The sequence below is a fragment of the Lissotriton helveticus genome, chromosome 9 (genome assembly GCF_964261635.1).
Source record: "Lissotriton helveticus chromosome 9, aLisHel1.1, whole genome shotgun sequence".
Lineage (NCBI taxonomy): Eukaryota > Metazoa > Chordata > Amphibia > Caudata > Salamandridae > Lissotriton > Lissotriton helveticus.
The window spans coordinates 627,581,688-627,596,490 of record NC_136070.1 but is presented as its reverse complement, the minus strand read 5'-3'; the positions used below and the strand labels follow the sequence as shown (position 1 = coordinate 627,596,490).

Below are 14,803 nucleotides of genomic sequence, written 5' to 3'. Positions count from 1 at the left end.
TCATTGTAGCTCCTCATCTTCTCGACCGGTCAACTATGTTGGATGACAAACATTTTTTCAATTCTCTGCTAACGTGCATATTGTCCGAGTTGACACAAGAAAACCTAGATTGGAAATAAAGTAAGGGACTGCGTATAAAGGCAAGCATTTAGTGCCCTGGTGTTCCTACCGACTACAACACTGAAGGACTGTTTTGCTACTGATTATCATCCCCGCATAGGCACACACAGTTTTATGCAAGAGGATGTTGGCCGAATAGGAGGCACCATTATGAATTATATTGTGAGTTGAGTACTACAATGCATTGTCTATCAAAAAGGGTTTGATAATTGTATATATGTTATTGCACTGTTGCACCAGAATATTTGTAGTGTACTCCATCAATGGTTTCAATGGTGCAGCCTTCTATCCATTTCCATATCCCTCCTTTGGTGATCCCCTTCTCCACTCTGTTTCTAGTCCTAGAGTGATGAGTGATAGCCTAGTGCATTCTGGGTCTCCTCGTGTTTTTGGGCTTCTATTAAACTAACTGGACCAACACACCTGAAAAAATGATTTGTTGGTGATGGTGAAAGGTTCTGGAGTAGACATTGTCAGTAATGACTAGAAGTGACGGGGTCACCCTAATCCCTCCTGGGGATTATATCATGCACGGTTTCGAAAAGAAGTCTCAGTCCTAAATGTTAACAAGTGTACCCTTAAGAATAATAAACAATAGTGTGTTGTAGGCAGCTTTTCTGTCCCAAATAAAAACAATCCCTACAGAGCTGGTCTGGGTGATCCAGGAGAGTTCACACTAATATGATTCAGAGTCTACATCAACATATCTTGAACTATTTCATTTCCTGTGTTTACACTTATTTTGTTCATGTACTTCAGTGTGATATACCTCATTGTTGTTACCTTATGTCATTGTTTCAAGGTATTCAGCCCTGTATTCTCTGAGGTGGCACCTTCGCCATAGCATGATATAATGAGTATATTTTATGCCATGTTGAGTATGGAAAACTAATGGCCAACCTAGAGACACCACCACTATCTGAGATACCTGTAAACTGGTTATCTTAACCTGCAATTTTATCAAGCAGCAAACTCTGCACTTGGGATGCATTTATAACTAGAAATCCACTCCTTAATCAGAAAACGAATAGAAAGTTTATTCTTAGCCATACCAACTCTGCATTTTTTTGCAATCGTGTCAAGAAAATATATCATCACTGTCACAGATTAGCAAAACATTTAAACTACATGGCTTTGGCTTTTGCCTAGCTTCTCTGAGATCTACCTTTACTGCATACTGCTCCATGTAAGTGAAGCAAATCAATGACAGAAAAAAAGACAGTCTCTTGATTAAAGATTTGAAAGACGGACACACGTCTTCATCAGCGAGGAACGATGCAGCACTTGTAAGAGATTGGCACATTTCCGAGTCCACTGCCTACTGGTTGGATGTCAATTTCCTCTGGGGTCATCAGGGGCTTGAAAGTGAAGTTCTGCATGATGGTGGTGAAATACAGAAATAGCTCCATGTTGGCCAGACTCTCTCCAGGGCAGATCCGCTTCCCTAAGTAAACAGGAAAAGAAAAACAATGCACATTTTATTCAGTGATGTAGCAGGAAACTGGCCTAAAGAGAGATGTGTGACATGGTATGTGGCACTTCAGAAATCCTGAACAATTGTGTTCAATTAATATTGGGGCACAACCTTAAGTGCTTATGGTGAACTTAATCAGTGTAGTTAATTCAGCATAAAGCGAAGGGTGGAGTAAAGATTGAGGGGCATATCAGCAACGAACTGCGATAAATATCGCAGAGCGCACTTAGTGCGCTTTTGTTTAATGTCGGCTATCGCCGAATTAGATCACAGGGATATCGCGTTATTTACAACGCTTATCTCCACGGCGATGTAAAATACGGCGATAGCCGCCAAATGCAGGATTATCGCTGGGAATCCAGAAATAATCCAGCAGTGATAGAGGAATCCTTAGTGATAGGGAGATGTGGATTTAGCAGGTCAATCCACCTCCCAGGTCAAAGATAGGTTATTCAGTATTTATATAGACGTTATTTGAAATTGAAAAAAGCAAAACTATTTTAACCCAGAACTCCTTACCAATTTTAAAAAAACATGGGGCGAGTCTTAGCAAATTAATTTCACCAGCATTAGAAGTGTTTAAATTTAAGGCCCAGTCTGCAGCTTTATATGGCGCAGAAATTTGGGGCCCAAAAGCTGGGAATTTATTTGCAAAGAGTGAAAACAAGTTGTATAGAAGTATTTTAAGACTACCCAAACGTACCCCACTTTTACCGTTATTGTTAGACCTAAGTACAAAACGTACAGATCATTTTGCCATTTTACTTCCACTTTCTTTTTTTTTTTTTTTTTTCCAGTTCAAAATAAGCTTCATTGAAAGTTTTGAAAAAGTCATATAAACAATTTAAATACATGAATGCATAAAATTGATACAGAAATAATAAATGAAATACATGAGAACGAGAATCAAAAATCAAAAATTAGATAAGAAAAACAGTTCATACGAGATAAATACAAAAAGAAAAAAAGAGAAATACCAGCTAGGAGATAAAGAGTAATACATTACTTCGAAATATAATAGTAAACAACATAGCAATTTTGTGAGTATTATGAAAAAGAAAAAAGATAATAAGAAAAGAGGAACTCAAGGAGGTTTAGCAACTTCTTGTTGAAAGGGAGATTTAGGCAGAGAACGAAGGGCACAAGAATCAAAAAATGAAGTAACCGGATCCCATAACTGCTTTCGTTTTGGGGCTAAAACAGGTGGATAAACATATGTTGTATCTAATCTATGATTATAGCACACAGCATACCACCAAGCCTGATAAGAGAGTTTAGTGGAGTCTTTCCAAGCTTCTGTAATCTGCTGAAAGGCTACTGAAAGAAGTAAGTCAATTATTTTTATATCGGGATTGTAAGGGTTCCAGATAGGTGAAATACTACCTAGAAAATATGGGATATATGAAACGGATGGGTAGTGGAATTTTTTTTATTAATTTGAGACCAAACCTGAACCCAAAACCGGTGAACCAGATTGCAATTGAAAAGCATGTGTAGTAGATCCGCCTGAGGAGTTGAGCAGGACCAACAAGCGTGAGATAGGGCAGGGTATCTTTTACTAAGTGTTAATGGGGAAAGTAGGAGTCTATTATAGATGAAAAATAAAGTTTGAATGGTGTTTGCAGCCCTAGATGATTTTCGTAATTTGACCCATATTCTATCCCAAAGATCTATAGGCCATGAAAGGCCCATGTCAACTTCCCATGCCTCCTCCACCTTTGTCTTGGTGCGTGGTGATGTTGGAGCGTGTAGGAAAGAGTATATTTTTGACGCCCTGGATCCTTTAGTAAGTAAAGTTCGTAGTTGAGATATGCTAGGAGACTCCCGAAGTGATGTAGAGGGTAACCGGATATGCAAATCAAATGCAGATTGAAGTGCTTGTGTTAATCGGAGATAATTGGTGCGCAAGGAAGAAGGGAGACGGAAGGATTCTGCAACAACTGAAAATGGGAGAATACATGATTGATGCAATAATTGACGTACCCATATAAGACCACGATTTCTCCATGACTTCCAGAAGAAAGGCTTATTATTTATTAAAATCGAAGAGTTGTGCCATATGGTTTGATCATGAAAGGAAGAGATTAAAGGAGGCGGTAGAATTTTTAAGGTGTATTTGAGAATTGGAGTAGAAATAGATTGTGGTGAACGAGAAAAAGAGAGGTATTCTAGGAAAGAGAAGGGAGAAATGTATTCCAATTCCAGTGTTGTCCATAGGGGAGAAAAATTAGGAGAAACATCGAGCCATCTAGAAGCTTGGTTTAATAAAAATGATTTATGATATAAAGAAAAATTTGGAAAATTCACCCCACCCTCCTCCTTTGGTCTTGTTAACTTAGATAAAGACATACAAGCCTTCTTGCGACCCCATAAAAATGAAGACAAGATGGAGTTAATTTTCTTGAAATGGAATAAAGGAATAGAAAAAGGAATGTTGGAAATCATAAATAAGACCAAGGGGGAAAGCATCATCTTGATCGTATCCAGCCTACCCCACCAAGAAAGATATAAGGGGTGCCATTTAGTGGTAAGATCTGTCAACTTTTTAATGCAAACATCCATACATCGGGAAACCATACCTGAAAGAGTGGGGGTGAAATGAAGTCCCAAATACTTGATGCAATTCGGATTCCACGTAAAGCCGGAAGAAATGAAATCAGATTTATAAGTAAATTTGGTAAGAGGTAAAATTTCACATTTATCTTTGTTTAATTTGTAACCTGAAACAAAGGCAAATGAATTGACTTCATTTAAAAAAACAGGTAGGGACATTGTGGGTTCAGACAAAAATAATAAGACATCGTCTGCATACGCAGCCATTTTGATTGTGGATTGATGAAACGTAAAACCCTTTATGGCATCATTTTGGCGGATTCGCAAAAGAAAGGATTCTAGGGCAAGATTAAACAATAAAGGAGAGAGAGGACAACCTTGACGCACCCCTCTAGCAAGGGGGAAATAAGAAGAAATGCCACCATTCGCTGCAATAGCAGCTCTGGGGTGAGAATATAAAAGAGAAATGAGGGTTGAGATACGTGGACCAAATCCGAACCATTTCAGCTTTTGAAAAAGATACGACCACTCGACTCTATCAGAAGCCTTTTCCGCATCCAAGGCAATGGCAGCAAGAGGATGAGAGGAGTGCGAAGTCTTGGAAAGAATGTCAAAGAACAATCTAGTATTATCTGAAAGAAATCTACCCTTAACAAAGCCAGACTGCTCCTTCCCTAATAAATCTGGTAAGAAAGATTCTAAACGAAGCGCCAAGGATTTGGAAAAAAATTTGTAATCAATATTTACCAAAGAAATGGGTCTATAATTTTTACAATACTGTGGATCTTTACCTGGTTTGGGGAGAATACAAATAAGAGCGTCAGAGAAAGAACCGGAGGAAGAACCAGAGTCAAGAAAAGAAGAAATAAGAGAAGTTAATTTTGGAATAAGTAAAGCTGAGAAGTGAAGAAAGAATTCTACAGTAAAACCATCCGGACCAGGAGCCTTATCTTTTTTGAGAGTCTTCAAAGCACTAAGGAGTTCTTTTTGAGTCACATGTGCCTCTAATGGAGAAAAATCAGGGGGAGTTGTGAAAGGAGAATGAATGACAGAGAGTAATTGAGAAATATCCTGTGGTGAGGAGGTTGTTTCTGAGGAATATAGTAATTTGTAAAAATGAAGAAATTTCGTTAAGATGTCTTCATCTGTGTGTTTTAAGACAGAATGCCGATCATAAATACTATCTATATTGGTCTTATTCTTTTTAATTTTCAAATAATTAGCCAATAGTTTGCCAGCTTTATTTTGGCCTCCATAAAATTTAGCACTAGAACGCAATAGGTAGTTATGAGCATTGTTTGTGGTATCCTTATTAAATTGCAACTTAGTAGCTATGAGCTCGTGTAGGCAATCAGAAGATTTAGAAGCAAAATATGAGTGTTCTAGATTCTTGATCCTATGGAAGAGTTCAGTATTGATTTGCTCAGCTTTCTTACGTTTGCGAGAAACAAAACCAATAATGAAATCCCTAGCAGATGCCTTAAAGGCATCCCATACTACAGGAAAAGATACCTCAGAAGACTCATTATGTAGGAAAAAATCATGAAAAAAGGTAGTAAAGAGTGAAACAAAATCGGAGTCAAGAAGGAGAGAATTATTAAAACGCCATTTCTTGGTTAGAGCTGGCTTCTGTAAAATGTCGAGATGAATGGAGACTGGTGCGTGATCCGATATCAAAATGGAACCTATGTCAGATGCAAAGAGAGATTGAGAAAGATGATGTGAGATAAAGAAATAATCAAGTCGAGATTGTGTCTGATGTGGTGGAGAATAAAAAGAATATTCTTTCAAGGTAGGATTACACAACCTCCAGGCGTCAATAAGTTTGAATTGATGTATGAGTGCCGTGAAAGATTTATGTGATTTGTGGGCATTGTAAGTAGTGACAGAATTCCTATCTAAAAAAGGATCAAAAACCTCATTGCAATCTCCCGCCAAAATAAAATTGTCTTCATAATAATGGGTGATGTGAGGGGATAGGGAAGACCAAAAAGAAGCATCACCTGTAGTTGGGGCATAGATATTACTTCCACTTTCTTACTGGGTGAGACTCTGGTGCACACCAGAACTTGGAGACTATAAAGATTGTCTCCTCGAACTTAAGAGTCTGGATCTTTACAATTCGAACCCCTGGCTGAAACACGTTCAAACATGGCTTAGTAGAATTGGGCTGTCTCATTTTTGGGAGGAACCCCAATGTCTTACACTCAGCTGCGAAAAAACAGTCAAAATAAAATTCTGGGCGTACATAGCATACAATCTCCCAAATAGCCATAGAGGCGGTACCATTACAAGGAGTTTCTTGGCATTCAAGGACTCCCCATATTTTGAGGACTTTTTAGACGAGGTCCAACCACCCCTGGCAAAAAGCCTATATCTGAAATTCAGAAATGGAATACTTAAAACTAACGTAATGTTAGCCAGTTGGTCTCTGACGGTGGGGTCTCCAAAAAGCGTGAGGTGTATGTGTTGTCCGTCCAGTCCAAAGGAGGATGATAATCACATCCTGTTCTTTTGTAATGCATATTTATTAGCAAGAAAAAGATGGATTAAACCACTGTGTAATGCCATGGGTGTACGCTCCTATGTTGAAGCATATAGGATTATCAAAACGGATTCCAGACAATTGGTTGTTTATTGTATAAGCAGATTTTTATTGTCAGTATGTTATACCCGTAAAAAATTGGGATTGGATTTATAAATGGTTAGGTCTGTGGATATTTATTTGTGGTGAACAAGGTTCTTCTGATCTCTTATTGATTGTATAATAATGATTTGCTCCTTGGATTCAGATAACTGGTTATGTACAATTGTTCTTAAGTAAATGTTTTATGCATGCCTTCTTAACTAATTTATGGATTTTATGTATTCCTGCAAACCCCATCCGACATCATGTAAACTGTTTTTCCTCAACTGTGAAATTTACTTTTGGTTTTATGCATCTTTTATGGCCACAAAGTGCCCAAATAAAGATTGATGAAATGAAAAATATAGACGTTAATTACCGGTGATAACCACGGTTAGCGCGACTTTTAATATTGCTATGGGTGTCCTCGGTGGGCTTGTAAATACTGCAAAGGGCAGATAGCGATATTTTTAATGTAGTTTTGTTAGGGAACGCCTACTTTGCATCTCATTAGCGATGTATATCGCTAAGCTGCATAGGGTTTGAAAATCGGCTACCAACATGCGCTGATGCATGTTAGCGCCACCTTGTTAATAGGACGATAATATTATCACCGCTTTGGCTGCAAAAAGTGCCGCTAAAGCGGCGATACTGCCCTTGATGATATGCCCCTGAGTAAGTAAGAAAGAAGTAGTGATCTTAAGTTAGGTTGAGCACCTCCTTTTGGCATTATGCACACTGTTATCAGTCAGATTGTTTGTGTGATAGCCTGATGCATTCTGGTCGTTGTAGTCTTGTTTTGCCTCCATTTAACTAATTTGACTAAAACACCTGGGGGCATATTTACAAGGAAAATGGCGCAGCACGGTGCCACAATCAGTTTTGCTGCACCGAGGTGAGTCATTTTCTATGTGCAGGAATGTACTGTATTTACAACAATATGGCACTTTCCTGTACTCCCCCTGTACCAGTGCAAAAAAAGCAGCCAAGCTCCAGCATAGGCACCCTTGCCCCATAGTGCACAAAAACAATAATCGATGGCGTTTTGCTCCTTCCATGTGTGCTATGCAGCACACATAGAAAGAACAAAAAAGTAGGAGAAATAAAAGTATTTCTCCTTGTGCACCACTCATGCCGCCCCCGGGGGGGGGGGGCGTACGTTTGTGCCGCTGCCTCACATTTGCAGATCATTGTAAATATGGAACAGTGTCAAAAAGCAATGGGTGTTGCTTGGGAACGCCCAAAGCAACCGCCATTGCATTCCCCTTCGTCATAGAAAACTGCATCGAGGAGGACTATATTTACAAGGTGGGGTTAAGCCAGGCAAAGGGGCATAGCACTGCCTTGCAAATATGGAGCAGGGCACCACGGAATTGAGCATTAATCGTCTTGTTTGATACACAGACAGTTATTATACATTAAAATTCCAGCATGTTAAAGCGACTAATAAACTCTGACATATTTGATGGAGTAAGCTACAGCCATGGGTCCGTTGAATTATTTCAAGTTGGTTTATATGCAAAAATCGTTTGCAGAGGAGTGAGATATTCCCTGAGGCAAACACCAAACTCACTCCTTGACACCTGAAAAATATAGCAGCCTCGTTCAAAAGACATTTTATAACCTGGGGTGCTGCAGCTACAGTGGCTGAGAAATCTAAAATATTAATGCAGTGCTGCACACACCTGTTTTACAATTCGAAATCAATAATTATCAAGTTTATTCACATATGCGTGCTGCCAGGAGGAGGTAGCCAACCTCCACAATAACTAGAACATGACCACAAGTGACACTTCCCCTGATACCTGGCTTCACAGTAAAAAAAATGACTAAACTACTAATTCCAATTGAACCACAAATTTAAAACAAATTCCAGCCTGTGAACTTTTCAGTAACTTATATAAATGTATTTAATTTCTATCATGAAATCCATTTAACATAAACAGTAATGGTTGCCTATTGAACAGCATTCAATTAATTTAAAAAAAACAGTGTTCAGTGCATCTTGATTGTCATCATCATTAAAGCTTGTCATTCTTGACCGTTCTTATAAAACGCGGTGCCCAATCAACATATGTTGTTGAACAACTTGCGGTTTTCTTACATTGTTACAGCATTGGTGAATGAACGTAGAGATGTATGGTCGATGTTTATACAGCTTGAAGCTGAGTTCCGTAATAGTTAGACAAGTAAGCAGGATTGCACAAATGGTGTTGACGTCACATTGGTCTGGGGATACTTTGATACTTTTAATCATGCTGCATGATTTATTCTGGTGAAAAGAACTGTTCATCACAAGCTCTTACATGTTTTTATTTGTACTCGTTTGGGAGCAGCGCTGGCAGCATATCCGCATGATGGCTGGGATCATGGTGAAGAGGTTATGCACTGGGTTTTTGAATGAATTAAAAAGCACAACATTTTCTCAATGGGCAAGGGGTTTCTCTGTCCACTCCATTTTCTTCTATTTGTCATTAGCTTTGCGTCAACATAATTGTGGAATTGTTCTTACCCCTGTATTACATTGAGCACCAAGCATTGATGGAGTTGTATATATGTTTAGGGAGATGGGTCTGTAAGACTCAAACAGTGCCCAATCCGTGCCTTTTTTTGGTATCACGGTAATGGAGGCCTGAAGCATTGATGGAGGGAGTGTATTTGCATTGACGATTGCATTAAAAACTTTAATAAGCAACGGGGCCAACGCAGAGCAATATGTCTTGTAAAATATAACGAGAACCCGCTGGAGATGGGGACTTTTTGGGTTTCAATTGTGATATAGCAGTTATGACTTCTTCAAATTGAAGGGGGCGATCGAGCCTCGTTGCTTGCTCTGTAGTTGTCTCTAGGTAGTCGCCAATCGAGATAGGGGGGATGTCCTGAGCAGTGTATAAGTTCTTATAGAAGTTTCCAAATCTTTCTGCTATTTCCTCATTTCATTTAGTCTCCCTCCTGTCTTAGTTTCCAGTTCCTCTACTGTACTAGTTTGGCATTGCTCCCTTAATTTAGAAGCTAATACCCTTCCTCACTTATTCCCTCCAAGGTAATATGTATGTTTCTGGCTTACGAGTGAATATTCTGCATGATCTAAATCCAGCCCCACTAATTGCTTCCTTGCTACCTCTAGCTGCCTCCACACCCTAGGAGCCCCAGCGCGGTGATGGATGCGTTTCAGCTCCCGTACCTGTGTCTGGAGCTCTTCTCGCTTCTATCGTCTGGCCTTATTGTCAGCTGCCGAGATAGCAATTAAGCCCCCCCTAGTTACTGCCTTCAAGGCATCCCAAACCATTGTGGCGGTCCCCTCAGGGAAGTTGTTGAATTCTAAGTATTCCGCTATTGTTTCCCCTATCTGTTTGACTGTCTCTGGACGGCGAAGCCAAACTTGGGGGACTCTCTGCTGGGGTTGGAGGGATAGCTCCATCCGGACTGCAGAATGATTAGAGAGGGATCTGGGCTCTATTTCTATTGCGTGCAGTGCCCGCTGGACTTCCCTGCTGCCCAAAAAGTGATCCAATCGATAATATGATTTGTGTGCATGTGAATAAAATGAGTAGTCTCTTCTGTCCGGATTTAACTCTTGCCAGAGATTTCTAATACTGACCTCCTGTAACCACCGGGCACCTACCTCACTAAGCGCCCGTGTCACTCCCTGCCTCTGTGCCGAGGTCCCCTACCAACAGGATCCCGGTGTCCTGGGACACCAGTGCCCCTTTGAAAGCAGCCTGAATTAATTGTTCCTGCCTTTCATTAGGAGCATACATAGTTCCTATCAAAAGTGTGGTTGTGCCAATTTGGATGCAATATCCCAGGAGACGGCCCTTGATCTCTGCCACTCTTGTGCCCACCTTCCCCTGAAATGTTTGAGAGAACAATATGGCAACCCCTGCTGTCTTCTGATGTAGGGAGGAGAAATACTGTTGGGGAAATGCTCTACTCTTAAGTCTATGCCAGTCTCCTCGAGTAGATGTGTTTCCTGCAAAAGACATATGTCTGCTGTTGAGTTCTCAAGGTAAGAAAGGATTGACTTCCTCTTCGTCAGGCTATTTAACCCTTTAACATTGAGTGTGACCACCTACAAAAGTTGCAAACCTGTCATCTTATGTATATGTGTCTACAGGCCCTGTATTTCACTTGGCAAGTTTCCCTTCCGTACCTTCTGTTCTAGAAAATATATAGGAACTGAGTGATGTAAGTCCAACCCATTTAAATAGCAGGCACCCGCTAACACCCCCCAAAACTAATCCTATTAGAACAAACCCCAAGAATGAACCCATTATAAACCAAAGTCTCTGTGTTGGGGACAGCGTCCAAAGCGCCATCCCTGTTCCAGCAGAAGAGTCTATAGGAGGGGGTAGAGTGGTATATACAAGTGCCCTCCGCTCTGTCCCAGCCCCCCCGGCCCCCTTACTGTGTCCGCTATGTCACCTTAGGCTGGTTCATTGTTTTGGTGTCTTCCATCAGTTTGGCCAGGAGCGCCTTCTGCTCAGATGCCATTGTTGCGGGATCTGGGCAGGATCTTCTGCCTCCCTCAGGAACTTTCCTCCAAGGCTCTCTATTGTCACGACTCTGAAGACTCAGGTAAACTCCCGGTCTGGGATTGTCCAGAAGTTTTATCTGAACAAGTGCTGCTGTCTCTGTGAGGGAGCGGAACTGCTGAAGTTGGCCCGGCCACTTGAAGATCAGACGGAAGGGGCTGACCCCACGGATAGGGTATGTTCTGATCCCAAAGGAAGCTGGTGATTGGCGGGACCTCCTTTTGGCTTCAAGAGTCGAAACTGTGAGATCTTGATATAGGTGGACAGTATGACCTTTAAATTGAATGTCAGTTTGTTCACGGGTCTTTTTCAAAATAGTTTCTTTAAGCTGAAAGTTATGTACTCAGGTGAATATATCCAGAGTCTGTGCCCTCCCTGGGTTCAAGCTCCTAACTCTGTGTGTTCTATCCAGGAGAATGGGCGGTGCAGGGTGCCACCTAAAACATGTGTAAAAAGTTCAGTCACGTAACACTCAATATTCTCCCCTTCTGCATTTCTGGGAGCTCCCCTAATGCGGATGTTATTTCTTTGGGAGCGGTTTTCCAAATCTTCCTCTTGAGTTTTAAGATCTAGCTGCTGCTCCGATAATCTAATAACTTCCTGCTGTAGTTTTGGATCTCTTCGTCATCTCGATGTGCCCTGTTCCTCTAGGTCATCTACTCTCTGACCAATGTCCATTATCTCTTTACGAACTGTGTGTAGTTCACTCGCTAAGTCCCACTTGAGTGTTTGTCGATCGTCTTTGAATCCTGAAAATAGGGTTTCTAAATATGAGCGGGTAACAGGGCCCTCCAGTTTATCTTGTGTCAGAGAGGTGGCTCTACTTTTCCCCCCTTTAGTCTTGCTTTCCTGCGGGCCCGCAGATTTAGCAAACAGGTCTTTTATAGAGCCCCCCTACTTCCCTCTTCTAGATGCCATCTTACCTAGTGATAGGCTCTAGTTGGTTTACGGAGCTCTAGTCCTTGATCCGGGATGGCATATATGGATGGGGGATCACAGTTTTTCCTGTCTTCGCCTTACTCCATGTAGGTAAGCTAATGTCGTAGTTGCAGAGTAGGGCAAGGCTGGCAAGCCGGCTGTCCACTCACGTAACCCTGCCACCGATTAAGCTCTCCTCTTTGGCCTCAGGCCTAGTGGTTTCCTTGGGGGACTCTGATTGGATACTCCTTGTTTTACGGCAGGGAGGCTCTCTGATTCGGTCAACTGCGTGGGATCTCTCCCATGATCCCTCTTCAGTCTCCGCTGGGGCATGAGTTGTGGAGTATGCCCTGGCTGCCTCAATCCGGGCCCCTTTGGTGCCTCTTGGTCATCGTCACTCTGCACAAGGGTCTCCCCAAGCAGCCTCAGGGTAGAGGTGTCAGTGGGGTTGAGCTAATGTTGAGTACCCTGTACATCCAATAGGCCTTCCCTTAGCCCCAAGCGAAGACACTCTTCTCCCTTGCACCACAGCCGGTCCTGTAGCCACAGTATCCTCAGCCCTCCTCCCAAAGTTCCTCCGTATGCCCAAGTCTCCCTGAAGGGGTCCCCCGTCGTGGCTGTGGAAGGGCGACCAGGCTCTCTCAATTGCAGAGCCCTCTGGGTGTACTGATGGACTTGACCCAGCCCAACGTACCATTCTCCGCCACTGCTGTTAGGCTTGTCGTCCCCGCGAAGCTTGCCACTTTCGCAGTAGGGGCCTCTCCGCCCCCCCGGGTATCTGCCTTGCTCAAAATAGCTCCGCACCGGGAGGGGGGGGGGGTGCAGGTCTCCTCACTAGGTCTCGGAATCTGTGGCGGTGTACCTGCGTATTTTGCAATTCTGGCCCCAGGACGCGGCTCCGTCTCGTTGCTGCTCCCGTTCATCTGCTGCCTCCTACACCTTCCTAATTTTGGGGGCCCCCTGCCTTGTGGTGCACACTCTTGTCCGAACACACCTGCTGCCGAAGTCGCCTCCAGCCGGCCAAGTTCTGCGGTAGTTGGGGTCGGGCCTATGACCACACCTCGCCCTGTCCTGTCTCCTTTTCAGACGCTCCGATCGCCCAGGGCAGCGGCATCTAGCGAGCTAACAGCGCTCGTTCGAGCTACGTTTCCCGGACCTCCGGCTGAGTTGAGGTCACACTATAAATGAGGCGAAAAGAGGTTCTGGGCCCGGCGAGGACGGAGCGGAGGAGAGACGTGTCTCACTTTGTCGCCATCTTGGCCACGCCCCTCATGTCTTTCTTTAAGAAAAACATTTCACGGTTGTCACAGACCACCAAGCACTGATCACCATATTCGGATACACAAAAACTAAGATGCCTCCTTACATTGTGATGTGTGGGGAGGTGCATTTACGGGAGTATGACTATACAATTATGCATAAGCCAGGCAAGAACCAAAACCCTGCAGATTACTTCTCATGATTACCCTTTCATCGACACTGCTTGACATCAAAAACAGCTGAAGAGTACATCAAGTTCATTGTAAGGTCCAGCACGCCAACTGCCTTATCCATTGAACAGATTATTGTTGCTACGAATGCCGGTAAAGACATGCTTGGACTTAAAGACATCATTTCAGTGCAGTCATGGAGACAAAGCGTTCTAACTTTAAGGGATGATGTTGAATTTAAAAAGTTGAAGAATGTGCAGGATCAACTGCCTGTCACTAAAGAAGGCATTATGTTTAGAGGCTCACAAATTGTCATATTTGAGAATCTCAGACAGCAAATCTTTGAACTCGCTTAAGAAGGACAGTGTGACATTGTCGTCACCAAAAGAGCATAGAGAGATCGAGTGTGATTCCTGCATTTGAATGAGAGAGTTGAGAGGGAATATAAGGAGTGCCACTTATGTTAATTGCCTTTCCCCTTAAGTGACACAGCATCCACTAACCATTTCTGATCCTCCTGCACATGCGTGGGAAAGAGCGGCCATTGATTTCTTTGGGCCCCTAGCGAATGGACATCATCTCATGGTAGTCATTGACGAGTATTCCCGTTTTCATCTGGTGGAGGAAATTTCATCAACAACACATGACAATGTCATTTAGTGGCTGGGGCATCCCAAACATCCTTAAATTTGATAATGGTCAACCGTTCAACAGCAAGGAGCATCTGACTAGACTCAATTTCAAGCACCAAAAGAGTACACCCTTGTGGCACCCTAAAACAAGTGATCCAAAGTGCATCAAGAGGGAATTCAGCTGAGTCAGGCCTTTATCAAGCCCTCCATGTCTATCATATGACTCCTCACTCCACCATTGGTGAGAGTCCTGCCATCTTGCTGCTTGGGAGAGCTGTAAGAGCCAAGCTACCACAGTGGATCACTGAACGAACTCAGAGTGCTGATGCGGTTTTAACTCTGACACTTCTCGGAAATGTCAAATGAAGACATATGCTGATCAACATCGGGGAACTCAGGAACTTGTCTTTGACAAAGGTAACTGGGTTGTTGTTAAACAAAACCAAATTGGAAAACAGATCCTCTGTTTGCTGGTGAGCCTCTGAGATTTGTGATGCACAAGGGACATATGATAA

The 14,803-nt window shown here is 42.4% G+C and overlaps 1 protein-coding gene across 2 annotated transcripts in view; it reads right to left on the bottom strand.

Moving 5' to 3' along the window:
* Nucleotides 1-1,136: 1,136 nt before the first annotated feature.
* Nucleotides 1,137-14,803, bottom strand: part of LOC144781709 (cytochrome P450 2F3-like) — a 970,074-nt gene continuing 956,407 nt past the window's right edge. For both annotated transcript variants that reach the window (XM_078660683.1, XM_078660684.1), the window contains one exon: nt 1,137-1,564. In XM_078660683.1, coding sequence (XP_078516809.1) covers nt 1,383-1,564 — 182 coding nt within the window. In that variant the 3' untranslated portion in view covers nt 1,137-1,382. The remainder of the gene's footprint in view (nt 1,565-14,803) is intronic.